Source organism: Megascapheus bottae, chromosome 13 (assembly GCF_031878675.1).
Source record: "Megascapheus bottae isolate mThoBot1 chromosome 13, mThoBot2.hap1, whole genome shotgun sequence".
In the NCBI taxonomy this organism is placed as follows: domain Eukaryota; kingdom Metazoa; phylum Chordata; class Mammalia; order Rodentia; family Geomyidae; genus Megascapheus; species Megascapheus bottae.
Window position 1 is genome coordinate 29211282 of NC_143521.1, and position 25606 is coordinate 29236887.

Here is a 25606-nt window from a genome sequence, read left to right on the forward strand (position 1 = left end):
TTTGAGTCCTTTGGTGAGTGAATTTCTAGTTGTAGCTATTTTTTGTGATTAAACCTAACTATAATATGCCAGTCAGTTCCAGGAACCCTGTCAACTTGCCAAACTATTGAGAACTGGATCAACTTAATAATCACATCTAAGACATCCAAATGGCTTTGGAACCAGCCTCCTGTCTTATTCATAGGTGCTGCATTGGAAGCCTGTAGGTTTAAAGCATAGTAAGTACATACTGCAGTTCAGCAGCTTTGGAGCACATCACCATTTTCATTTAAGAAGAGAGTTTGAGCTAGGGAGGTAGCTCAGAGGTTCCAGCAGCAACAAAAGAACAGAGAAAGGAAAAGATGGAAGTATAAAAAAAAGGATAGGAAGGAGGAGGAATAGGAAGAAGAGGTGGAAGAATAGAAGGTGAGAAGGAAAAGGAGTAGAAGGTAGTATAGAGGAAGAGGAAGAGATAAAGGTGGAGGATAAAGAATAGAAGAAAAGAAAGGAGAGAGAGGAAGAAAAGATGGAGCCCAAATAAATAAACATGACCAGGAGAGCATGTCTGCACAAAGGTTTTAAATATCTATGATAATTCAAATAATAGTTAATTGACTTTTAATGGATTGATAGTTATTCAGAATTTAGGTTTGTTACTTTCAAAATCAATTAGCCCCACAATGTATTAATAGAGTCATTTTTAGATAGGTTAAAATGTATTTTGTGCATGTACCCAGTACATCTTTACAGAAATATAATCAACTGTTCTGAATGATCATAGTTTAAAAATAGACCCATGATAATGCTTCCAGCAGATCTTAACTTTCCTTTAAGTGCTTTGCTATATTACTGGCAATCCTCTAACAAGTGCTTCACACATTTCGTGAGTCCCCACTGTCAAAGTCAGCCACCAATGGGGCACCATGTATATCAGCATCCTGTATCCTGACTACCACTGGTATTTTTGTGAGGACCTTAGCAGGAGATGTAAATTGGTGGGGATACTGGTAGTATCCCAGAGGAAGAGCCAGTATCTGAGCTACTGTTCCCACTGCTCCCAGAATTCCAGGATGGCACAGGGAAGCTTGGCTGGCAACCTGTTCTTCTCTGGGGCATACACTGGTATCTTAAGCCCAGAAGCAGTGTGGTTACTTATGCTTGGAGTATTCCAAACTCCTTTATGAAAATAATTCAAACAACTCATTATCTTCAAACCACTGATGCCAGGAGCTGTAGCCTAGCGTCAACAATGAGTAAAGACATCTCTGGCCCTCTCTTTTGAACCTATCAACTCTTCTTTACCTAATGCCACTCCACCTGGTCAAATTCATTACTATCATTATTATTATTATTATTATTATTATTATTATTATTAATAGATCTGGAGTTTACACTTGGCTTTGCATTTGCTAGGAAGGTGTTGTCCTGCTTAAGGAGAGTCTCAAGCTCTCCTTTGCTCTGATTTTGTTGGTGGTGGTGGTGGTCGTGGGACTTGAACTCTGGGCCTGGGTGCTGTCCCTGAGCTCTTCAACTCAAGGCTACCGCCCTACCTCTTGAGTCACAGCCCCACTTCTGGTTTTCTGGTGATTAATTGGAGATAAGAGTCTCACGGACTTTTTAGTGCCTAGGCTGGCTTTGAACTGTGATCCTAGGATCTCAGCCTCCTGAGTAGCTAGGATTACAAGTATGAACCACCAGGCCTGGCTTGCTCTGATTATTTTTGACATAGGGCTTTGATTTTGGCAAGCCTGGTCTATCATCTGTTTATGCTTCCTGCTATAGATAGGATTACAGAAATATACTAAAATATCCAGCTCTCTCTGTGGAGATGATAATGGTGTCTTGTGAACTTTTTTCCTGAGATGACCTCGAACTTCGATCCTGCTGATTTCCACCTCTTTCATAGCGAACATTATAGGACTGAGCATCCCATTCATTTCACTTTTATACATCTATATTTTAATCTTTGAAAATTAAATGACAGTTATAGACAAAAGGTAATTTGTGTTGGTATTCATATATTAAAATTAGAGGCTGGGAGTTTGGCCTAGTGGTTAAAGTGCTTGCCTAGCATGCACGAAGACCCGGGTTTGAGTCCTTGGTACCACATACATAGAAAAATGCCGGAAGTGGTGCTGAGGCTCAAGTGGTAGAGCTCTAGCCTTGAGAAAGTCCAAGGACAGGGCTCAGGCCCTGAGCTCAAGCCCAGGACTGGCAAAAAAAAAAAAAAGTAGAACAATTGAAAGAATGTAACAATGTATATCACTTATATTAGGAAAGAACATATTAGCAACCCTTTTAGGCCTGTTATTTCAGAGATAACTATTTCAATTTCATTTTCATTATTCTCATGCTTTGTCCAAAAGTATACTAACTGGGAGCCGGGAGTTTGGCCTAGTGGTAGAGTGTTTGCCTAGCATGCACGAAGACCCAGGTTCGATTCCTCAGTACCACATACATAGCAAAAAACCGGAAGTGGTGCTGAGGCTCAAGTGGTAGAGTGCTAGCCTTGAGAAAGTCCAAGGACAGTGCTCAAGCCCTGAGCCCAAGCCCAGGACTGCCCCCCCCCAAAAAAAAGAGATTTGTCTAAAAAAACAAAAAAAAGTATACTAACGGGTTCGGATATTTCAAATTATATTTTCAAAAAGTCTTAAACAATTCTTTTGTGACTTCCTTTTTTTTTTTTTTCTTTGCCAGTCCTGGGCTTGTGCTCAGCACCTGAGCACTGTCCTTGGACTTTCTCAAGGCTAGAGCTCTACCAGTTGAAGCTCAGCACCACTTTCAGCTTTTCCTGTGTATGTGGTACTGAGGAATTGAACCCTGGTCTTTGTGCATGCTAGGCAAGCACGCTACCACTAGGCCAAACTCCCGGCCCTATATTCTTTATTCTTGTTTTTATTATTATTGTCTGTCGTGGGACTTATACTCTGGCCAGGGCATTGTCCCTGAGCTCTTCAGCTGAAGGCCACCTCTTGAGCCACAGCACCACATCCGAGTTCTGGTGATTAATTGGAGATAAGAGTCTCATGGACTTTTAGGGCCTGGGCTGGCTTTGAATAGAGATCCTTAGATCTCAGCCTCCTGAGTTGCTAATATTACAGGCATGAGCCAGTGCGCCTAGCTTAAATATCTATATTCTTAATGGACTTTAATTTTAGATTTTGTCCCTTGTATAGTCTTTGTTTTGGGATTATTCACTGCCATGTGCCCTCTTTTGTACTTCAAATAACAGTATAACAGTTTGCGTATGTTTTTGAGGTTGTAGGGTTTTTCTTGGTACCAATACAGGGGCTTCAACTCAGTTCCTCATGCTCTCACTTGGCTTTTTTTTTTTTTTTGGCCTGTCCTGGGGTTTGAACTTAGGGCCTGGACATTGTCTTTGGACACTTTTTCCTCAAATCTAGCACTGTACCACTTGAGCCACAGCACCACTTCCGACTTTTCTGTTTGTAGTACTAAGAAATCGAACCCAGGTCTTCATGCATGCTAGGCAAGCACTCTCCCACTAGGCCAAACTCCCGGACCCTCCCTTCCCTTCATTTTTAAGAGCAGTTTTAGGTTCCCAGAAACATTAAGCAGAAAGTACAAGATGTTCCATGTTCCTATCCACTGGCCCAACCATCCCCATCAGTGATATCTCTCACAATGGTATGTGGTGATCATTGATTAATTTTCACTGAAATATCCTCATCACCGCAAGTCTATTGTTTAAATTCTATGAGATCATAACATGCATGCAACATGATGGTAACATACACAGTAGTTTCAGGGTCCTTGAAATGTGCCCAGTCCAGTATCTTTCCCTCCCCTCAATCTATGAACCATAAATACTCTTCCTGACTCCACTGTTTTGTCTTTTCCAGAATGTTGTATAATTGAAATTATACAACACATTCGGTGCAGATTGCTTTTCACTTTGTATTATGCTTATGGTATGCTTATTATGCTAGTATGTTATAATGATCTAATAGTTTACATGTTTTTAGCAATAAATTGTCTAAATGTGCTGTATTGTATTTAGCCAATTAACCTATTTAATGCAATCTTTATCGTTTCTAAGTTTGAGCAATTACAATTAAAACTGCTGTAAACATCCATGTGTAGATTTGTGTAAGGATATAACTTTGTAATTCCTTAAAGCAAATACAAGTGTCACAGTGGGTGGATTGATGGGGAGAGAATATTTTTAGTTATGTAAGAAACTGTCCAAACTCTTCCAAAGTGCCTGCAAAGAATTCCTAGTCTTCCACACGCTTGTCAGTATTTGGTGTTGTCATTGTTCTGGATTTGAGCATACTTGTTGGTGTTAGTGCAGTTCCTTCTACACTTCATCGTTGAGATTCCTTCTCCATGCCTTCGTAGACAATAAGTGTGAACAGAATGCCCATTTGAAAAAGGCCGCTCACAGATTTTGGAAAGATTCAGTTCTTGTAAAGAGTGGTATTACCTTACTAGTAATGTTTCAGCTTCAGCCCAGTCATCCAAATTCCGTTGCTCCCACCGCCCCATGCTTGTAAGTTCTTATCCTTAGAAACTGCAGAGCAGCAACTAGGATGTGGCCTACCGGTAGAGTGATTGCCTAGCATGTACAAAGTCCTCGATTTGATTCCTTGGTACCACATATACAGAAGAAGCCAGAAATGGTGCTATGGCTCGAGTGGTAGAGCTGCTAGCCTTGAGAAAGTTCAAGGACAGTGCCCAGGTCATGAGTTCAAGCCCCAGTACTGGCAAAAGAAAAAAAAAACCGGGGGAACTGCAGAGGGGGTTAGTAAGATGATGACTGCCTGGGCACCAATGGCTCATGCCTGTAATCCTAAACTGCTCAGGAGGCTGCCATCTGAGGATCACGGTTCAAAGCCAGCCCAGACTTGAAAGTCCTTGAGGCTCAAATCTCCAGTTAACAACCAGAAAACTGGAAGTGGCATTGTGGCTCAACTGGTAGAGTGCTAGCTTTGAGCTGAAGAGCTCAGAGACAGAACCCAGGCCCAGAATTCAAACCCCAGGACCCCCCCAAAAAAGATGATGGCTGACTGGTGTTTTAGTGGAGGGCCATGAAAGTAGAAAGCACTGAAGAAATGTTGAATGGTGATTATAGTGATGATGACATCACTGGATAAAATCTTGATGTAAAGTTCAGCCAATGGTGTAAATGCATATGTGTCTATGTGTGGAGATGATTCACCTTTGTTTCTATGGGAAGGTATATGGAAAAAACACAAGGAGAAATAGCAGTATCATATTACTCAAGAATTTTCAGATCCAAAGGTGTAATAAAATAATTCTAAGGGCACTTTTTTTCCCCTTTTTTAACAGTTTGGGGCCACAATACTACTTCCTGGCTTTTCCTGTGTATGTGGTACTGAACACTCTTCCACTAGATCAAAGTCCCAGCCCCTACTTTAAGTGTTATTTATAACCTACTTTGCTGCAAAAATACGTGTTATTTAGGAAGTGTGTCATTTTCCCCTTAACCTATAATACAAAGCCTTGCTAGTTCATTTTGAACTAGAAGGCCAAATCAAAAAGGGAAAAAAATATGCTTTTTTTTCTTTTTTAAAATTTTAATCTATGTTTATTTTTTCCTTTCTGTTACTGTATTTTATTGTTGGGGTAACCTATAGAGAGGTTACAGTTACATTCATCAGGTAATAGGTACATTACTTTTTGAACATTGATACCTCTTCTCATGCCTTTCTCTCCCTCCACCCCTCCCAAATTATGCTTTTTACAACAGATTTTATACCTGAGGCCAAGAACTCCTCGGTTTTGTAGGTTAAGACCCCCTAGGTTTTGTAGGTTATTTGCTCTAAAATATCAAATAAAAGATGAAAGTAACCAGATGCCAGTGTCTTATGCCTATAATCTTAGTTATTCAGGAGGCTGACATACAAAGGATAATGATTTATAATTTTTGTTGAGGTGTTTCTCCATCCTGGGGCTTGAACTCAGGGGCTTGAGCACTGTCCTTAGGCTTTCTCAAGGCTAGCACACTACCTTTTGAGCCATATCACCACTTCGACTTTTTTCTGTGTATGTGGTACCAAGGAATTGAACCTGGGGCTTTGTGCATGCTAGGCAAGTACTCTACTACTAGGTCATGCTCCTGGCCCCAGTGATTTATAATTTCAAAGCCAACTTTTGCAGAAGAGTCTAAAAGACCCATCTTTAAAATAATCCACAGAAAGCTGGCCTGGAATCATGGCTCAAGTAGAGAAACCAGCAAAGCGACCTCAAGTCTATGAGTTTAAGTCTTAGTACTCCCAAAGAGGGGATGGGAGGGAGGGAGGGAGGGAGGGGGAGAGAATGAAGGGGATAGGGGAGGGAGGGAAGTATGGAGAGAAGAAGAAATGGAGCCCAGAATGAGAGATGTATGTATGTATGTATGTATCTATCTATCTGTCTGTCTTATCTATCATCTGTCTGTCTGTTGTCAAGTAGTAGCAGCCACACAGCCGCAAGTGTTCCATATTCATGGGGAAAGACAGCAGGCGTAGGTGAACTCTTGTCTCAGGATTGGTGAGCTGTGGCTCCTGGCAGGATCTCTGATCCCGGCTTCCAAGATGGCTGTAGAATGACTCAGAGCAAAAACAAAACAAAACAGACAACAGATACAAAATGGAAGCTTTTATCTTGTTTTTTGTTCATTTGTGAGCACATAGAAGAAACTAGTGTTCCTCAGCAAAAGCACCATTTTAAATATCTGTTTACAAGTTGTTATACAAGAACATTTGTTGCTGGTTACTTTTTTGACAGTTATGGGGCTTGAACTCAGGGCCTGGGTACTGTCCCTGAGCTGCTTCTGCTCCTCTATATTAGTGCACTACCACTTGAGCCACAGTGCCATTTTGAGCCTTTTCTGAGTATTTTATTAGACATGAGAGGTCTACTTCCATTTTTTTGGTGGCTAACCGAAGATAAACATCTCATAGACTTTCCTGCCTAGACTGGCTTCAAACTGTGATCCTCAGATCTCAACCTCCTGAGTAGCTAGTATTCCAGGCATGAGCCCCTACAAGCTCTTTGCTGTAAAGGTGAAGCTTGTCCATGTTTATAGTCTTACAACGTATGCTTGTGGCTGGACACCGTGGCTCATGCCTGGAATCCTAGCTATTCAGGAGGCTGAGATCTGAGGGTCAAGGTTCAAAGCCAGCCCAGGCACAAAAGGACCTGAGACTTTTTATCTCCAGTGGGGGTTAGCCCAAGGATAGCCTTGAACTGAAATACTCAGGGACAAGGCCAGGCCAAGTTCAAGCCCCATGACCCACAAAAAAAAAAAAAAAAGCAAAAACAAAAGTGGTCTTGTAGCATCCCTAACTTTAGTGTTAGAGTGACTGCCATAAAAAAAAGTTCGGTCTCATTAAGCTATCATAAGAGATTCTTATTTGTTTTAAGGAAACAACCCCCTTGGATGATGCACTATACACATAGGACTTGCTCATCAAAACTGAATTCTGTAGCCAGGCATGGTGGCTCACACCTGTAATCCCAGCTACTCAGGAGGCTGCAATTTGAGGATCAAGGTTCAAAACCAGCCCATCAAGGTTCAAAACCAGCCCGGGCACAAAAGGACCTGAGACTCTTATCTCCAATTAACATCTAGAAAAGAGAAGTGGGACTTGACTCAAGATTAGGGTGGTAGCCTTAAGCTGAAGAGCTCAGGGACTGAGCCCAGGCTGAGTTCAAGCCCCATGACCCATCTCAAAAAAAAAAAAAAAAAAAAACCAGAAAGGGCTGGGAGTTTGGCCTAGTGGTAGAGTGCTTACCTAGCATGCACAAAGCCCCAGGTTCGATTCCTTGGTACCACATACATAGAAAAAAGCTGGAAGTGGTGCTGAGGCTCAAGTGGTAGAGTGCTAAGCCTTGAGAAAGTCCAAGGACAGTGCTCAGGCCCTGAACCCAAGCCCAGGACTGGCAAAAAAAAAAAAAACACAGAAAAAGAATACTGAATGTGGACAGAAACATGAGAAGGGGTATCAGTGTGTGAGAAGTAATGTATCTATATGACCATATGAAATGATGAAAATGGGAAATGGAGCTTGGCTCAAGGGTCACAAAAGACAGTGAGACTCTTATCTCTAATTAATCTGCTAGAAAAGCAGAAGTGGGGTTGTGGCTCCTGGGGTAGGGTGGTGGTAGCCTTGAGCTGAGGAGTTCAGGGACAATGCCCAGGCCCAGGGGTAGGGTGGTAGCCTTGAGCTGAAGAGCTCAGGGACAGTACCTAGGTCCAGAGTTCAAACCCCATGATCCACAAAAAACAAAGACAAAAGAAAAACAATTTTGGCTTTGTTTTGTTCATATACCACACAAAAGACATATTACTAGTAATGATCAAATCGAATCGTAAGAAGTTTGTTATAAAAAGACTGCATACCAACAAGATTTCTCTCCAGCTGACAGTTTCATATATATGTATATATATACATATATATATACACACACATATATATACACACATATGTATGTATGTATATATATATATATATAATTTGAAAACTATCAATTTAAATAACTTCTAAGATTTTGACAATGATTCCAAATTACAGTGCTCTTCTAAAGGACTTGAATGTGCTTCAGAATTCATCCCAGGTGCAGAGCATGCCAGCATTCCTTGAAGAAGCTTATGAGAAGCTAAATCCCTCTTAAAGGGTGGTTTTATGTTTGTTTGTGTCATGGTCACTTGAATTTATAAAATTATAACCTTTGATATTCCAAGCCTGTTGCTTTTGCAGGAGTTATTAACCTGTAATATGTACTTTAAAATTAGCCTTGGTAGGTCTTATTAGCATCTAAAGGTCTTTGAAACTGTTTATTGAAATTGCAAAATCTTGCAGTTATTTGACCAAAACTTTGAAGTAAGAATAGCCATGATTTTATAATTTAAAATGACTGTTAAGTTCATTAAATAGTTATCCTAGAAAAAAAATCACAACTTCTACATAGTACTGTAGCAGAAGCACCTCATTTGAATCGTTTTGTTTTCCTTCATAGAGAAGAATATTTTAAGAGAAGAGAACACAAACCTGCTGTTTCCCTGCTTCTAGCAGCTTACCAACTCTTCCATCAAAAGTTATCACAGGCCCAGAGTGTGGATGAGTGATAGAGTGCTTGCCTAGTATATACAAAGCCCTGGATTTGATTCCTTGATACCACATACACAGAAAAGGCTGGAAGTTGTGTTGTGGCTCAAGGGTAGAGCACTAGCCTTGAGAAAGCCCAAGGACAGTGCCCAGGCCCTGAGTTCAAGCTACAGGACTTGCCAGGAAAAAAAAAAAAGATCACAGACTGTAGACACCATGAGATAGTAGTTTTATTGTGGTTTTTATAGACCTATAAAACTGTAGGCAGCAGAGGTAAGATCTGGAGAATACAGGAGTCATTCCAGACTCTACGGGAGAGGACCAAAAGAAAGCTATTTCCTGAAAATACACAAGAACACATTTGTTGCTATTGTCTTTTTATTTGAAAAGTCCCTTTCCTGAGTGCACTTACTAGTGCATGGGAGGATTTAGCCAGCCCAGTGGTGAGGCTTTTACCATGAACCCTTTGTATTTATCAGCCAGTTGGCAAACATGCTCATTATTGCCAAATATAGTATATATAAACTTTCCAGGAAGATACTGTGTTGTGAAGGATCTCTAACAAAGAGATAGATATGTAAACCATGAAAGTAAATATTCTCCATACACTTTTCAAAATGTTTTTTATTTCCTCACACAGTAAATTAGCTCAGTTTCATAGTAAATACTTTTCAGTATGTTTGTAAAATCCCTGATTCATACTTCAAACGATTTTTAGTGTATTCAGAAAGTATCTCTGGGGTGTTAGTTCATTGATTTGCTGTGAGAACTGTAATGCAAGTTTAAGTAAGGAATTTAGGCAGATATGTGTACATGGTTTAGTAGATCTTCCTTTTGGGGGAGGGGGGAAACAAGATGATTGGGAGGGGGTGGGGGGAGGGAAATGAGACAAAAACACGAGAAGTGGTGTCAATGTGCAAGAAGTAATGCACCCACTACCTGACGAATGTAACTGTAACCCTTCTATACATTACCCCAACAATAAAAGAAAATAATAGATCTCCTATTCCTCCTCTTCATAAATTTGTTACCCTGCTTCATGACTTACTTAGAGATCTGCCTACACATTTGTCCCAGTAAACTGACACAGCCTTAGTTAGGGATGCTGTAATGAATATACCATACTCTGTGAACTCTAAACAACAAATGTTTCTCTTAGTTTGGATATTGGCCAATTCAAGATGAAGATGCCAGTCAAATCTTGTGACTGGTAAAGGACCATTTCTTCCTTTGCACGTGGCTGTCTTCGCCTTGAATCCTCACAGAAAGAGACCAGAGAAACAGTAAGTTCTCTTTATCTGTCTTGCTTATAGGCACCAGTCTTACTCCTGAGAGTCCCACCACAGAAACTTATAGTTCACTTCCCAGGAGTAACCCATTTAGTGATTAGGCTCCAACAGTCAGTCCCAAACATATATTATCCTCGTTATAATCTTTCTACTATTTTTTATTTTATTATTATTTATTTTTTTATTATTTAGAGAATACTTTATTAGTTTCTGTAATCAAACCCACGTAGATAAGACCTTACATATTTAATACAGTGTGTTTACCCCTGTACAAATGAAAAAAATTAAGTTTAATGTTTCTAGACCAATATGGCTATTAATTTTATTTAATTTTTATTGTAATGTATATTCGCCAGATAGAAATTGCATTATTTCTCGCATTTTGATACCCCTCCCCCTCCCAATCATCTTGTTTTCCCCCCTTCCCTTTCCTATTTCAAATAAACATATATACAATATACCAAGTAATAAGGTCAGATACTGTAGCAATATGAGATTAACTCTACTATTACTGTAATAAATAAATGAATTAATAAGTTGTTTATAACTAAGCTTCCAGACATTCCATTTTTCCACTTCCCAGTGCTGGTGAGTACTAGGTAGAGATGAAGTTCCTATGACCTGCCGTCCTTTCCACATCCCCACATCTGTAACCTGCATCCAAGTTATATTTCACCATTACCCATTTTCTAGTGCCTTACTAGTCCCACTCCATATGATTGTATGATAAGTACTATTTAGTAAAATATTTAACTTTTATAGATGAGGAAAATTGAACACAAGTACTTCATATAATTTACTTGAAGATTCAGCAGATGCAGATATGGATATGTCCAAATTAAAAACTTTGAACAGGTAGTTGATGTTAATTAAGATGTGGTAAAAATACCAGTGGACTGAATCTAAGCTCAATATTGGCCCCTGGTAGTGCAGCTTGAAAGCTCATGCTTATTGCTATGCTCTTCTGAATCCAATTTGTCAGCACAGTTTGCTAATAACATAACTTATAGTGTCTATTTGATTTAATCAATTTTTTGAATTCCTTTTGTTCAGTCCATGATTTATGTTGATTTCATTCACCATAAATAACTTCATAATGCACTGAGCATTTAAAACTGTGTTCAATTGTATTACAGTATGTAGTGGTAAGTTCTGCTTTTGAAGAATTACATGGAATTTGAACAATATGCAAGTTTTTGTTTTTGCTTCTTCTGATCTGTCTACTGAAGACATTTCCCACAAGTACTGCAACTTTTTCACTTGAAATTTGCTAACACCAAATGCATATTGGTGTCATTCTTATGGCAGTTTCAAAGATTTAATAAAAGTGAACAGATTGTTTTTTCTTTTGTCTTTGTTTTTTGTCGATCCTGGGGCTTGAACTCTGGCCCTCGGCATTGTCCCTGACCTCTTCAGCCCAAGGTTTCTACTCTACCACTTGAGCCACAGCGCCACTTCTGTTTTTCTGATGGGTTTAAAGATAAGAGTCTCAAGGACTTTAATGTTGGGCTGGCTTTGAGCCACAATTCTCAGATCTCAGCCTTCTGAGTAACTAGGATTACAGACGTGAGCCACAGGGGCCTGGCTAATGCTAAACGCTTAAGATGAATAATTACTGTGAGAGCAAATACCTTCTTGAAAATTGTTGGCCATGTGGGTGATAAAGGATGTGGCTGGTGAGGGGAGGGAAGTGATCAGAAGGAAGGAGTAGAGAGAGAATTATTCCAGACAGAATGTGTACCACAAGCAGCAGTAGTGAGATAAGAGGTATTTATGGAGTGTCTGCTATATGCTGGGCCTTATATTAGGTGCAGGGTAATTTGCTATGAGATCAAAGCAAAGTTCTTGCTTCCACAGAACATATGAGCCTTCAGGAAGTGCTAATAGCAGATAAACACATATGCCATAGGACAAAAGAAGTTTGACATGTTAAAGTTAGAAAAATGTTATAATAAAATGAATTGGGTTAAAAAAAAGAATAATAATGAAAGAAAGAGTGATGAATTATAAGAAAGTAAGGAAGGTAATCCTGAGAAGATATTCTTTGAACCAAAACTAGAAGGCAGAGAAGGCTATGTAGAGTCCAGGAGTAAGCGCTGCAGGGAAAGGGAGGGCAACTGGGCAGACCTTGAAATACAGGCTCACAACAAAGTAGGGACTGAACCCACTGGAAGATGGGAAGACTCCATCTGACAACAGAGTAGTAGATAGTGATGCCAGAGGCCTCTGCTGCTGAGATGTTCTGACTCCTTATGGGCCCAGAACAAAGAGCTCTGTATTGAACAAAAATAAAAAGTTCTTCTGGTTTTTTTAAAGAATTTATTAACATTGATTTTTACATCATATTTCAAATGACGTGTTTAACAAACAAGTATTCAAGAAGGGAATCTCTATTTACAATCACAGGCACTTAGTTTTTAGAACATAATCAAAATTAGGCTAAGGGTTTGTATATCATATATACGTATTAATCAATGTAATAAAACATTATGTCTGTAGTTATAAGTTTTTGTTTTTTTTTAACCAGTCCTGGGCTTAAGCTCAGGGCCAGAGGACTGTCGTTGGATTTTTCTCAAGGCTAGAGCTCTAGCACTTGAGCCTCAGCACCACTTCTGGCTTTTCCTAAGTATATGGTACCAAGGAATCGAATCCAGGTCTTCGTGCATGCTAGGCAAGCACTCTACCAACTAGGCCAAACTCCCAGCCCATGAGTCATAAGTTTTTATGTCTATGTAGTTGTGTTTATATTTCCCATACCATGTCCATATCATTGGGTATGCAAATATTGAGTCCTCGCTCTTGCACTATTTGGCCTTCTGTTTTTTTTTTTTTCCTTGTATTTGTTACAGCGACAGAAAAAGTTATCAACATACCACATTGGTTCTGAGAGTGGACATTTTGCTGTTACTATTCCCGATAATGTGATTCAGAAGTCTCTGCAGATATGTGGTGGGAGGAATTTGGAGATGTTCTGGACGCTGTCTAAAACAGCCTTGAAATGCTGTAAGTACACCTTAACGGACAATTCTGTTGGACACCTGGACCACAGTGCTGCTGGGGCATGCAGGCAGTAAAGAGTTCAAATAAGGTCTGAGGATGAGGCCTCTATTGGGAATTGCATTAGAGGCCAGATGTGTCAGACCAGAAAAGAGCTTGCTGCTATTTTGTCCACGTCCTGAAATTCGGTGTGAGGGTAAATATAGAGTTGATATGACAGGAAATTTCAAGACAAATCAGCATGTGGACCATGGTGTGACTCTTGTGAAGAGCCTTAGCCATATTTATAGTGAGCATTATAAGAACCCCCCCCCCAAAAAAAGAGGCACATGTAAAAAACTGGGACCAATGAATATTGACTGTTTAAAGATTAATGTAATTAAAAAGAAACCACATGGCCCGGAGTTTGGCCTTATGGTGGAGTACTTGCCTAGCATGCACAGACCTGGGTTTGATTCCTTGGTACCACATACATAGAAAAGCTGGAAATGGTGGTGTGGCTCAAGTGGTAGAGCTCAAGACTTGAGAAAGCCCAAGGACAGTGCTCAGGCCCTGAGTTCAAGCCTCAGGACTGGCAAAAAAAAAAAAAAAGTAAGGGAATGTTATGAATGTGTACAATGCACCCATAGGCAAGCTCAAGCCTGAAATGGTTGAATTCATTGAGAAGAGCATGGTTGAGAGAGAAGGAAATGCTCAGGGATGCCTTGTTCCAGAAGGCTGCTTAGGAAAGTATTTTCCTTGGTTGGTTATCCAGGTACTCAAGGACAGCTAAAGCCAGGATCTTTTAGGGCCCAACTACTGCTTGAACTGCATCCGATCTTGGCATTCATGCCACATTGCTAGCTCTGCAGTCATTTGCAATGGAAGAGTTAGGAGGATACAAAGATGTCAAAGGAAGAAGTGAGATTGAAGCTGAAGCTGCTATAGAGAATCCAGGAGAGCCATAGACAATGAGTGGTGTGAGCTGAAGGACCACACAGGCTGCAGCTGGCAAGGTCTTGGGACCAGAGCTGCTCCAAACCTTTGGGATTTAACTGATGCTACCACAGGCTCTGGATGATGGTTACATAGCTATTGTATTTAATGATTGCTCTGCCCTGTTTTCAGTCTTACTTTGGTTCCATTCTTCCTATATCACAACTCACCACTTTGTGGGTGGTGCATTTGTATATTGGAAATGTATAACTTACTTTTTGATTTTTCAGGGCCTCACAACTAAGACTTTGCCCCTGAATCTCAGAAGAAATTTTGGACTTGAACTTTTGAATAATACCAAAACTGTGAAACTGTATGGACTCTTGGTTAGGAACTGAACACATTGTGCTAAACATGAGCTTTTGGGGGTCAAATGTAGATGTGTCATCCAGTTATAGATGAGATGTGTTTAGGTGCACAGTTGACATGGGGTGGCTGATATTTAATCAGGCTGGCTAGATTCGATTGAGAAGGGGATAGGAGGTTAGAAAAGCTTATCTCTGGGTATGTCTATGAGATCATTTCCAATGAGGAGTAATGAAGTGGAGAAAAACCTGTCCCAGGTGAGGGTAGCCCATATGAAATCAAAGGGGGAAGAGAAGAGTATTCCCTTTTCCTCTTTCCTTCCCTCCCTCTTTTTTCCTCCCTCCCTCAGCCTTTTCCATTCCCTCTCTTCCTTCTCTTCTTTTTTTGGATTCACTCATCTATTGTGGGGCATCTGAGATGTTTCCATATCTTGGCTATTGTGACTAGTGCAGTACTGAATGTGGATGTGAAGATACCTTTATCATATCCTGGCTTATGATGTCCCTGCCAATGTTTGTTTTTTGAATAATGTTGGCTAATCTAACTTAGCTGAGATGGAATTTCATAGCTGCTTTTTTTGCATATCTTTTATGGCCAAGGATGATGAGCATTTTCTCATATGTTTCTTTGCTGTTCTCACCTTTTTCTTGTCGTTAGCTCCTTTGCCCATGTAATGATTGGTTTATTGACTGTTGGCTATTTTTATAGTTTGGTAACTATATGTGCTTTGCTGTGCAGAAACTTTTTACTTTGATGTAGTTCCACTTGTCAAGTCTGTCCTGTCTAGTGTTGCCCTGAGTCTTAAGAAGTTTCTGCCTATGCCTGAGTTCTAGTGTTTCTCCCATTCCCTCTTACAATAATTTCAGTTTTGAGTCTGACATTGAGATCTTTGATCCACTTTGAGTTGATATTAGTACATTGTGATAAACTGAGGTCCACTTTTAGTTTCCTGCATATGGATGCCCAGATTTCCCAAAACAAATTATTGAAGGGTCTGTGTTTTTTCCACTGTGAATCTTTGGCTCCAATATCAGATTTCAAAGAACAATAAGTACATGGCTTGATTTCTGGGCTTAGTTCATTAGGAGGTGACAGGCGGGTAATTTGCTTGGAGGGTACATCAAAGGTGTGAGGAGATGTGGTTGTAAATTTCATATGAGCCCCAGGTGATGACTGGAGGTTCTCAGTGGCTACACAGTGATAACACTGCTCACTTAGGAGGGTGAGCAGCTGATGCTACTCCTCAGGAGGAGAAAGTGTGCAGGGTCTGGCTGCCACCTCTTCTGTTTCTGGTCAGCAGTCCAGTAGAAGCTTTGTAGATACTCATTTTTGGCCAAAATAGGAGCTCCGGTTTGCAGAGTGCTCTGTCCATTAGATGGCGACTTGGGACAGTGGGGTGTTTCTGAGAATGCCCATATGGGCTTTTGCAGATAATCCTCCTGGGTGGCCAAAACAGGAGCCCAAGTAGATAGATGGTCTTCTGGGGGCTCTGGCCCATGTTTGGGAAAACAGGGTGGTTGTATATTTGTCAGTTTGTTGTCAAGGCAGGAGCATGTGTGAGGGACTCAGAGTTGGGGTGGGGCACATTTATCAATAAGCCAGGAGACTGCACAGATGATCATCCTTTGAGGCTGAATGAAACAGGAACACCAGTAGGTGTTTTGGGAGGTGCTCCATCTACTATAGGGCCTCAGGACAGTTGGATATTGATCAGTAATCCTAGAGGGTGGGTACAGATGATCATCCTGGGCAACTGAAACAGGAACCCCAAGAGATGCTTTGTGAGATGCTTCATCCATTATATGGGGACCTCTGAGGGTTGAATATTAATCAGGAATCCTGGAGAGCCTGTGCAGGCAATTATTCTGTGTGGCAAAGACAGGAGCCCCAATAGATTTTTTGGAGAGGGCCTGCGCAGATGATCATCCTGTTTAGCTGAAACAGGAGCCCCAATTGATATTTTGCAAGGTTCTCCATTCATCATGTGGAGACACAGGGGCCGGGGTTGGCTATCTATCAGAAAGTTCAGAGCGTCTGTGCAGGTGATCCTCCTGTGCAGCTGAAACAGGATCCTCAATAGATGGTTTGTGGGCTGCTTCATCCACTCTATGAAGAACCATGGGGGTTGGATATTTATCAGAAAGCCCAAAGCATCTGTACAGATGATCCTCCTGTGTGGCCAAAACAGGAGCCCCAATAGACGGTCTCCTGAGGGCTCCACTCTCTAGTGTTTGGGAACATAGGGTGGCTGTGTATTTGACAGTTTTGTCAAATCGGGAGGGGTGTGTGAAGGTAGCCATCTTCCTCAGCAAAAACAAGAGATTTTGTACGACCTCTGTCCCCAATGTAGAGACACTTGACATGATTGGAAATTTGCCAGTCTTGCTGAGCTTGCACATAGCCTGATCCAGTGTGACAGATGTGGTTGGTGGAAGATCTTCTTTCTCCATAATGTACTTCTGTGTGGGCACATTGGCTGGTGTTGATAAGCCATGAGGGTCTCTGCACATTGCGCTCCTTGCTAGCATAAATAGGAGCCCCTATTTGAGACTCCTTCATCCCTTTCATGGGCACAGAGGGTGACTGGATATCTGCCAATGTCAAACTGCCAGAAGGGTCTGCTCAGATAGTCCTCCTTCTTGAAAGCCACAGGGTCCCCATGCAATGTTTCCTTCTTCCTGGGGACCACAATACTTGAATACTTGTGATACTCTATGCCGGGTAGCTTCAGGGATGTCAGTCAGAATCACCCCTATGTATGGCTGGCTAGTGGTGGCTTAGCCTTCTGCTCCTTGCCCAGTGAGCTTCATTGCCAAAGTCAATGCGCTCTTTGCCCTTTGGACTCCCTTTCAGGTCCCAGGACCACCTTGTTGGTCTTAGACTTAGCTGTGTCTACCATAAATAGTCTAAAATTGGCAGCAAATATCCAAAGAATGAGCTATAACTTGTATCTTGCTTTCACTCATGGATAGGCAATTGAATTTTACAGTCAGACTACCAGTCTACATTGTGAATTTCTAGCTATGAAGCAACTCTATGATGCTGTGAGTGGGGCTGGGGAAAGATGGTGTCACAAGTGACTGGGCTGAGCCATGTGCTCCTTGGTAGTTTTTTGTTGGTGCTCTGCGTGTTAGTGAGAATAGGGACATCCGAAGAAATTAGGAAGATAATTGGTTATTATAAGGGTTGCTTAAAGGAGACCCCCCACTTTGTTCAGGCAGAAGAAAGTTTATTAAGAGAAACTAATCCACTGACCCGCATGAGATGAAGGCATGCAAAGAGAAGACAGGGAGAGAGATTGTGTAGAAGTTGAGGAGGAGGTGGGACTATAATAGATTGGTGACCTTAGAGCCTGAGGTGGGGGGGAGGGCTGTCCTGCTGCCCACAGGTGTGACAGTTGCCTAGGCTACAGAATCTAGGCTGACAGTCATGCATAGTGAGAGAGCAAAGGGAAGGACCATCCCCCCAACTCATTGGGCAGACCTAACATTCTAGCCTTTTGATAGTTATAAAGGGGTGCCAACTCTCCCTGGACACTTCCCTCTGACAAGGGGCATTGGTATTTGGGGTAGAAGGCCAAGATGTTGTCATGTCCAGGAGAAAGCAGCAGTAACAGTTCTGTGATGGTGAACAGAAGTATGTGTCTTTGGACGGAATCTGAAAGAAGTCTTATGAGACAGAGACTGAACAATAAGAAAAGGAACAAAAACCTACTAGAGCACACACAAGTGGCAGAAAGAAGGGCAGCCATCCATTCAGGGTGGAAAAGAAAAAAAAAAAGATAACTTGGCTAGTTCTCATCTCCTGCATTCCAGGCAGTTCTGAACTTGGTGGATCATGTCTCTGACCATTTCTGACTGATGAACATCTGATGACTTGGTAGGGGAGAGCATGAAAGACTAGTTAAGACTAACTGTCAGAAGCTGGGGCTGGATTGGAGTGATTAAAGGCCTGGTGGGAAGTCCTGTAACTGGACTGTAGATGTCTGGATTATGGATCTCTGGACTATAGAGTATGGATAGGATTCACTATAAATAGAAAAGCAGGTAATAGATACAAGTTCCTGTCCAGTTAGAAGGAAGACAGGTGTGAACATTAGATAGGCATGCTTATTAACTATTTTCTTTAGACCTCCTGGCCCTGGTTAATTTTGAAAGAACAAGCACAGTATGACTCTAGTTTGGATCTGATACCATCCCCTTATCTGCACAGTTCTTTACAGTTACCTCTGGGTGATCCCCCATTGCTAGGATGAGCTTTGTCCTGGAAATATCTGCTCCTTACTGGGATCTTGTCCCATTTACTTATTGGTGGCATGGCATGTCTCATGTTGTGGGGAGGGGGAGGGAAGAGCTGTGGTTGACAGATCAAGTGAGAATTGATGCCAAGAGCCCCTTTTTGTTTGCAATTGAAGCAACAAGGAGATCAAGAGACAGTTTTTTAAGCAGGACTTGAATTTATTAAGAATAAAAGTTAAGGTGCCGGGAGTTTGGCCTAGTGGTAGAGTGCTTGCCTAGCGTGCACTTGACCTGAGGCTCAAGTGGTAGATCTCTAGTCTTAAGAAAGTCCAAGAACAATGATCAGGACCCTGAGCTCAAGCCCAGGACTGGCAAAAGAAAAAAAAATAAAAGTTAAATCCGACACACTGCTAAGAATCATCTCTCCCTCTGTGATTGTAAATGATGCAGAGGACCAAATTAAACTCAAAATAGTGGTCATAATGAGAATTTTAAGACAACAGTTGATTAAACAATCTTCATTTTTAACTGACTATAACTAGTGCTTCAGGATGCTAATTAAGATTGCAACCATTGTCACATCTGTACCAAGACAGCTTACCTTCTCTGGAAATAGACATTACACAGTGAAAAATAGCATTCAAGTTAAAAGGTGTTCATTTGAAGGACACTATCACACTTAAGTGAACTTTGTTTTAGTTATGTAAAAAACGACAAGTTTAATATTACAAAAGCAATTGACGTAAGGTAATAATCCTTACACACATTTTTTTTTTTTTGCCAATTCTGGGGATTAAAATCAGGACCTGGGCACTGTCCTTGGGCTTACTCAAGACTAGTGCTCTACCACTTGAGCCACAGCACCACCTCTGGCTTTTTCTGAGTAAGTGGTATCAGGGAATCAAACCCACGGCTTGCAAGGCAAGCACTCTACCACTAGACCATGCTCTAGGCCCCCATGATGACACTTCTTATGCACTAAAATGAGGTTGTTTTGAACATGCTCACACATACTTATGCACAAAAGTTTACTGCACACTTAGGTTTTTAAAATGAATACAAGCCATGGTGGCTCACACCTATAATCCTAGCTACTCAGGAGACTTATATCTGAGGATCAAGGTTCAAAGCCAGCCCAGGCACAAAAGGACCTGAGATTCTTATCTCCAATTAACCCTTAGAAAATGGGAAGTGGGGCTTGGCTGAAGGGTACAGCGGTAGCCTTGAGCTGAAGAGCTCAGGGACAATGTCCAGACTGAGTTCAAGCCCTATGATCCACACACACACACACACAAATATATATATATATATAAGCCATGTGTTTTCTGGAATTAATAGTGGCAAAAGATAATTTTGCCTATAGCACTATAGAACCAGGTGAACCAGATGGTCAATGCTAGAAAAATAAGCAACACTAAACAAAACTGAAAATAAAACTTTTAGCTGGGCACCAGTGGGTCACACTTGTAATCCTAACTATTTAGGAGGCTGAGATCTGAGGATCACGGTTCAAAGCCAGCCTGGGCACAAAAGTCCCTGAGACTCTTTATCTCCAATTAACCACCAGAAACTGGAAGTGGTGCTGTGGCTCAAGTGGTAGGGTGCTAATGTTGATCAGGTACAGAACCCAGGCCCAGAGTTCAAACCCTACGACCAACAGAAAACAAAAATGTTCGCCAACAGACAATCTCTTACACATAACCAAGACTTGGAGAAGACAAAAAGGATGAGGTGGAGAAGAGCAGTCAGCTTAGTGTTCCTTCTTCAGGAATGGAAGACAGCTTTACATTGGTAGGTCCAAGAGAAGAGCAAGTCTGCCTTGGAGTCAGTGTTGTAAAGTTGGATGAGAAGGACAAGTATAGAGAGCAAGAAAGCCTGAACATATAGAACTTCTCATCATTTAGTATTCCATGGGCAGAAATTGTTCAAATTTCTGAGAGTAGTATAATCAAAAGTCCCATTTTGGGGCCATTGAGACTAATCATCTACCCTATACTGTGTCCAGACTCGATTGTAATAGAAAGCAAGGTGTTTGGGCTTTATGGAGTCCTTGAGTAAAAGAATGTGTAGAGAACGTAAAAGACATCCCAAGGGGGTATCCCAGCTGGGGAAAAACTGACCCCACTGGAATACTAAACACGAGGGGATCTGGAGAGGACTTGGACAGTGAGGAATCCATGAAGACATGAAGGTTGGGGTCTGCGAGGATGTAGTGGGGAGGGGTCTGTAAGGACGTAAAGCCAAATTCTCAATTCAGGTGTTAACGAAATGATGTAGGGGATCCCCCTGTCAAAAAAGAACAGAGGATCCACAGACAGAAGTCACTCACCAGAATTAGAAAGGAGATGGTGTGGCAGGTGTGTAGCCAGCAGTGGGAGAGGTGAGAGGTAAAGAAGTTGGGTTCTTTCAGTTTTGGGAAGTTTGAATTTGAGGAAGGGAGACCATGAAGTATATTGACTCTTGGAAAGAGAAGCAGAGGGAATGCTGTGACACTATCCCCTCCCGGGTTTTGGTACCAGATGTGTTGCCAAAAGGAGATCCCCTTTTGGGGGTGGGGGCAGGATAGGAAACTTGTGTCTCCACTAAATTCAGGATCCAAATACTTCAGAAAGTCTTTTTCTCTTATGATTTGGCTTTGCTGGTTTTTTGAATCAGATTGCTTGATTGTGAAAACGAAACTGAAAGAGACACTGGCAGCTTTGTTTACCCTGCCTGTGGCCCGGCACAGGGGCCGGACTTCAGGAGCACTGGGGCCGGATTTCCCGCTAAGGAATCTCTGGGAAATCCTTTGCCCTTTAGAATGATGGCGCTGCCAGCACCACCTCTCAGGTTTCAATTGCATTGGCCCAGTCTTTGCCAGCAGTCAAGATGGCGCTGCTCTCAGCTGGTGGGGGAGGGGATTCCTTCCCAATGCCATTCCTCGAACGGAAGTGGAAACTTCTCCTCGGAGGAACAAATTGCTGGATTCTCCAGTTACTTGAAGCTGGCAGGTCCGCGCACAGCCGGGTGACAGCTCTGGGCTCTCCCAGGCTCTGTCTGGCTCTGTCTGGAGCTGGCATGTCTGCGCCTTGGAGAAGCGCTGTCTAGTCAGATTCAGAAGAGAAGCTTGTCTCCATTGCCACTTTGCGGCTGGCGCCGTTCCACGCTGTCTTCTTGCACCGGTTTTCTGACTGAGATCTCTGAAGCGCTAAAGCTTACTTAGGATCGATTTGTGGTTAAGAACTGTTCCCTACGGCTGCCAGAACTGGAATCTTGGCAGAAGCTCAGAAAGACACTGAACCGCCGTCATCTTCCGCCAATCTCCTCACTTCCAGATTTTCTATATCAATACGTGGGTTCTTAAAAACCTCATCTTTACCTCCCTGTAACTGTTCACAGCAAATATGAAAAACCTTATTCACATTATTCATTGTCAAGTACTTATTTGTTCTATTCCAAAACAAACTTATAGTCATTTAAAATCATTAACACATGTCCCCTTAGGAAACCAATTTACAGTATAGTGCATGAATACATTTTATTTTACTTTTAATTTTATATTTCCTATATTGACTTTTATAACTAATGACTATATGATATACAATTTGTGTACCGTAAAATTCATCCCTTGAAAATTTACAAATCAAAGGCTTTTGATATATTAACCCAATAGCAAATATCACAACCTTCAGATTACTGAATATTTTACTAAGAAATGAAATAAAATGAAATAAAAAAGTCAACACCAAAAAAAAAAAAAAAGGAGATCCTCATGTGGCTCAAGAGAGTTTATTAGGAGAAACCAAACCGCCAGCCTGCACAAGACAGAGGTGTGCAGAGAGAATTTATGGTATGTCAGGGAGAGAGATTTTATAGGGGACTGAGAGGAGGAGGTGTGGCTGCGGCAGATGTGGAGCTCACCCTCAGAGGATTGGGGGGGAGACAAAGCTGTGGGGGAACTCCCATTGCCCGGAGGTGTGCCAGTTGCTTGGGTAACAGATGCTGGGCAGAAATTTCTAGGGAAGAGACCATTTCTCCCATGCAGACCTACAAGGTTACAAGGTTGTCTATGACTGTCAAAAGAGTCCAGATTAACTGCAGATGTTCCATCTGGATGGCCAAAACAGGAGCTCCAAGTGATCTTGCGGGACAATCTGTCCCCTCCGCAGGGATTCTGGATTGCTCTTTATCGGAAACCACGGAGGATCTGTGCAGATGTTCCTGAAACAGGAACCCAGGAGAGTGGGCGTTTGGGACCTCAGGATGGCTGTGTGCTTTTCGGTGTTGTCAAGCCAGGAGGGTGAGTGAAGGTGGCCATCTTCAGTAGCAAAGGCCAGGGATGACTTTCTACAGCCTCTGCCCTCTGCTGTGGAGACGCTGGGCACGAATGAGAATTTCCCAGAGTACTAAACTCTGAGAGTATGTGCCCAGCCTGATCTGCAGTGACAAGGTAGGGAGCCCCGGTGGAAGATCTTCTTCGAGTGCTGCAATGTACGATGCGAGCATGTTGGCTGGTAAGCCAACAAGGGTCTGCGCACATGGCGCTCCTCCGTGGCATAAATAGGAGTCCCCAAGGGTGTTTTCTGGGGGACTCCATCACTCCCTATGTGAGGACACAAGGTGACCGGATATCGACCAATGTCAAACAGCCAGGAGGGTCTGCTCAGGTAGTCCTCGTTCCTGAAGGCCACGGGATCCCCTGGGATGTTTTCTTCCTGGGGGTCCACGGTACTGGAGTGCCTGCGATAGGTGGCAAAAGACACTGTGCGTGGAACCTCCTTCTGGATGTCCATCGGGGCTGTCCCTGCTGGTCCTGATGACTGGCTGGTGGGGACTTGGTCTTCTGCTCCTTGCCCATTGTGCTCCATTGCCAAAGGCAGTGCTCTCTGTTCCCCCTTTCAGGTCCTAGACCTGCCTTGTTGGTTTTAGCCTTAACTCTTGGGCCAAAAGCAATCCAAAGTTTTCAACCATATATCCAAGTAATAAGCTTGTGCCTTGGCTCTCACTCTTGGATCTGAGGCAATTGAGTTTTGCACAGTTTGACCATCAGTGTGCATTGTGACTCTAGCTCTGCATGCAGCACCTCTGTGCTGCTGTGGGTGGGGCTGGGGAAAGATGTGTGACAGGTGACTGGGGCTGAGTCATGTGCTGGCTGGTGGTTTCCAGTGGGTGTCCTGTGTATCAGTGAGAATAGCTACATCTGAGGAAATGATTGGTTTATGAGGCTATGGGTAATGAGGTTGTCTGTGGCTGTCAGATTCAGGGTCCAGATTAACTGAAGGGTGGTCTGTTTATGGGCAGCTGGCAGGTCCAGACTCCGGAAGTGTTGTCCTCAACTCCATTTCCATCCTCAAAACGCTTTAGGTCCTGTCCTTGGTGGGTTAGGGCTGTCTTCTACATACAGTGCTGTAAGGATCAACTCAGCACCTTGGACTGAAAGAATGAGGCAAAGGAGCAGCTATAGAGGAGATGGCAGTGCAAGCACATGGATTTTTCAGGAAGAATTGCTGAGGAAATCTTTCCTACATGTTCATCCTTTTAAGTACTGGAAATTGAAATGTTCCTATTTTCTATGTTCTAGTACATTTGTCTCCAAAATATGGAAAGTGGAGCAGGAGATATTTAGAAGTGTGTTTGTGTTGGCTATGTCATAGCTATGCAACTTAAGGGAAGGAAAGTGTCATTTAGGCTTACAGGTTCTGGCTGTTTCTTTCCAAGGCCACAGAGAGTATGGGACAGAAGTGTTTACAGCATGGCAGCCAGGAAGCATAGAGCTTTAGCCTGTGCTCAAGGCAAATATTTCTTAATCTTATACTAGCCAAGTTTAAGGCTCGGAGATCAAATCCTATCACTGTCAAAAAATGCATATACATAACTGCATACCCAAAGCTATGGACATGGTAATGGAAATATAAACATAACTATATAGACATAAAAACCTATGACTCTATAGACATAATGTTTTATTTCATAAATTATTGTTTCTATGACATACAAACCCTTAGCCTAATTGTGATTAAGTTGTAAATACTAAGTCCCATTGATTGTAAATAGAGAATCCCTCCTTGAACACTTGTATGTTAAACTTGTCATTTAAAATATGATGTAAAAATCAATGTTAATAAATTCTTTAAAAAAACGAAACAAAAAATACATATACTATATATATTATCTACTGTATTATTATATATGTATTTACCTCATAGAATACACCACCTATACTATGTTATACATATATTCATTTTAGTGTGTTTCCTTGGAATTTCCATTGTGTGGTCAGTAGAGAGCACTGACTTTAGTGCTTAACTTTTCTCTCTGATTCTTAACTTTGAGACTTTTTCCTTCATTCACTTTTTGGAGTTTAGTTGAAGTATGAAAAATTAATACAATGTTATGTTTATAATTGGATGAGCTTTGAGCCTTGAATAAGTCTATTATAAAACTGTCACCACAATCAAGGTAACGCCCATTTCCATCACCTCTCCAAGTTTCTCTCTGCCCTTTTGCCCCAGGTGAGCTAGCTTTTTCTTACTCTCCATTTTGTATCTTATTTCACTTCCTTCCTGGGAGGCCTGGTTTTCTCCCTTCACCTGCTAGTGGGTTTCCAAGGCAAGGCTCTCAAGGGAATTGGCACCTCAAGAGCTCGCACACCCCAGCATATCCACAGCTCCTCTCATCTCCCTTCTCCTCTTTCCCTACTACCCCTTTTCTTCCCCTTCACGTCCCCTCCATCCTCCCTTCTCCATAACCATTTCCTCCTATCCCT

The 25606-nt window shown here is 41.9% G+C and overlaps 1 protein-coding gene across 4 annotated transcripts in view; it reads left to right on the forward strand.

Moving 5' to 3' along the window:
* LOC150055730 (RE1-silencing transcription factor-like) overlaps nucleotides 1-25606 on the forward strand; it is a 55290-nt gene that overhangs the window by 19551 nt on the left and 10133 nt on the right. For 2 of the 4 annotated variants that reach the window (XR_016537389.1, XM_090343552.1), the window contains 3 exons: nucleotides 10216-10339; nucleotides 13195-13348; nucleotides 14548-15119. Coding sequence is in view for 3 of the 4 variants with exons in the window: in XM_090343552.1 (XP_090199678.1) it covers nucleotides 10216-10241 (26 nt within the window). In the remaining variant the exon portion in view is untranslated. Of the gene's footprint in view, nucleotides 1-10215; nucleotides 10340-13194; nucleotides 13349-14547; nucleotides 15120-25606 lie in introns of those variants that run through there. The other 2 variants (XM_090343554.1, XM_090343553.1) reach the window with 1 other exon arrangement.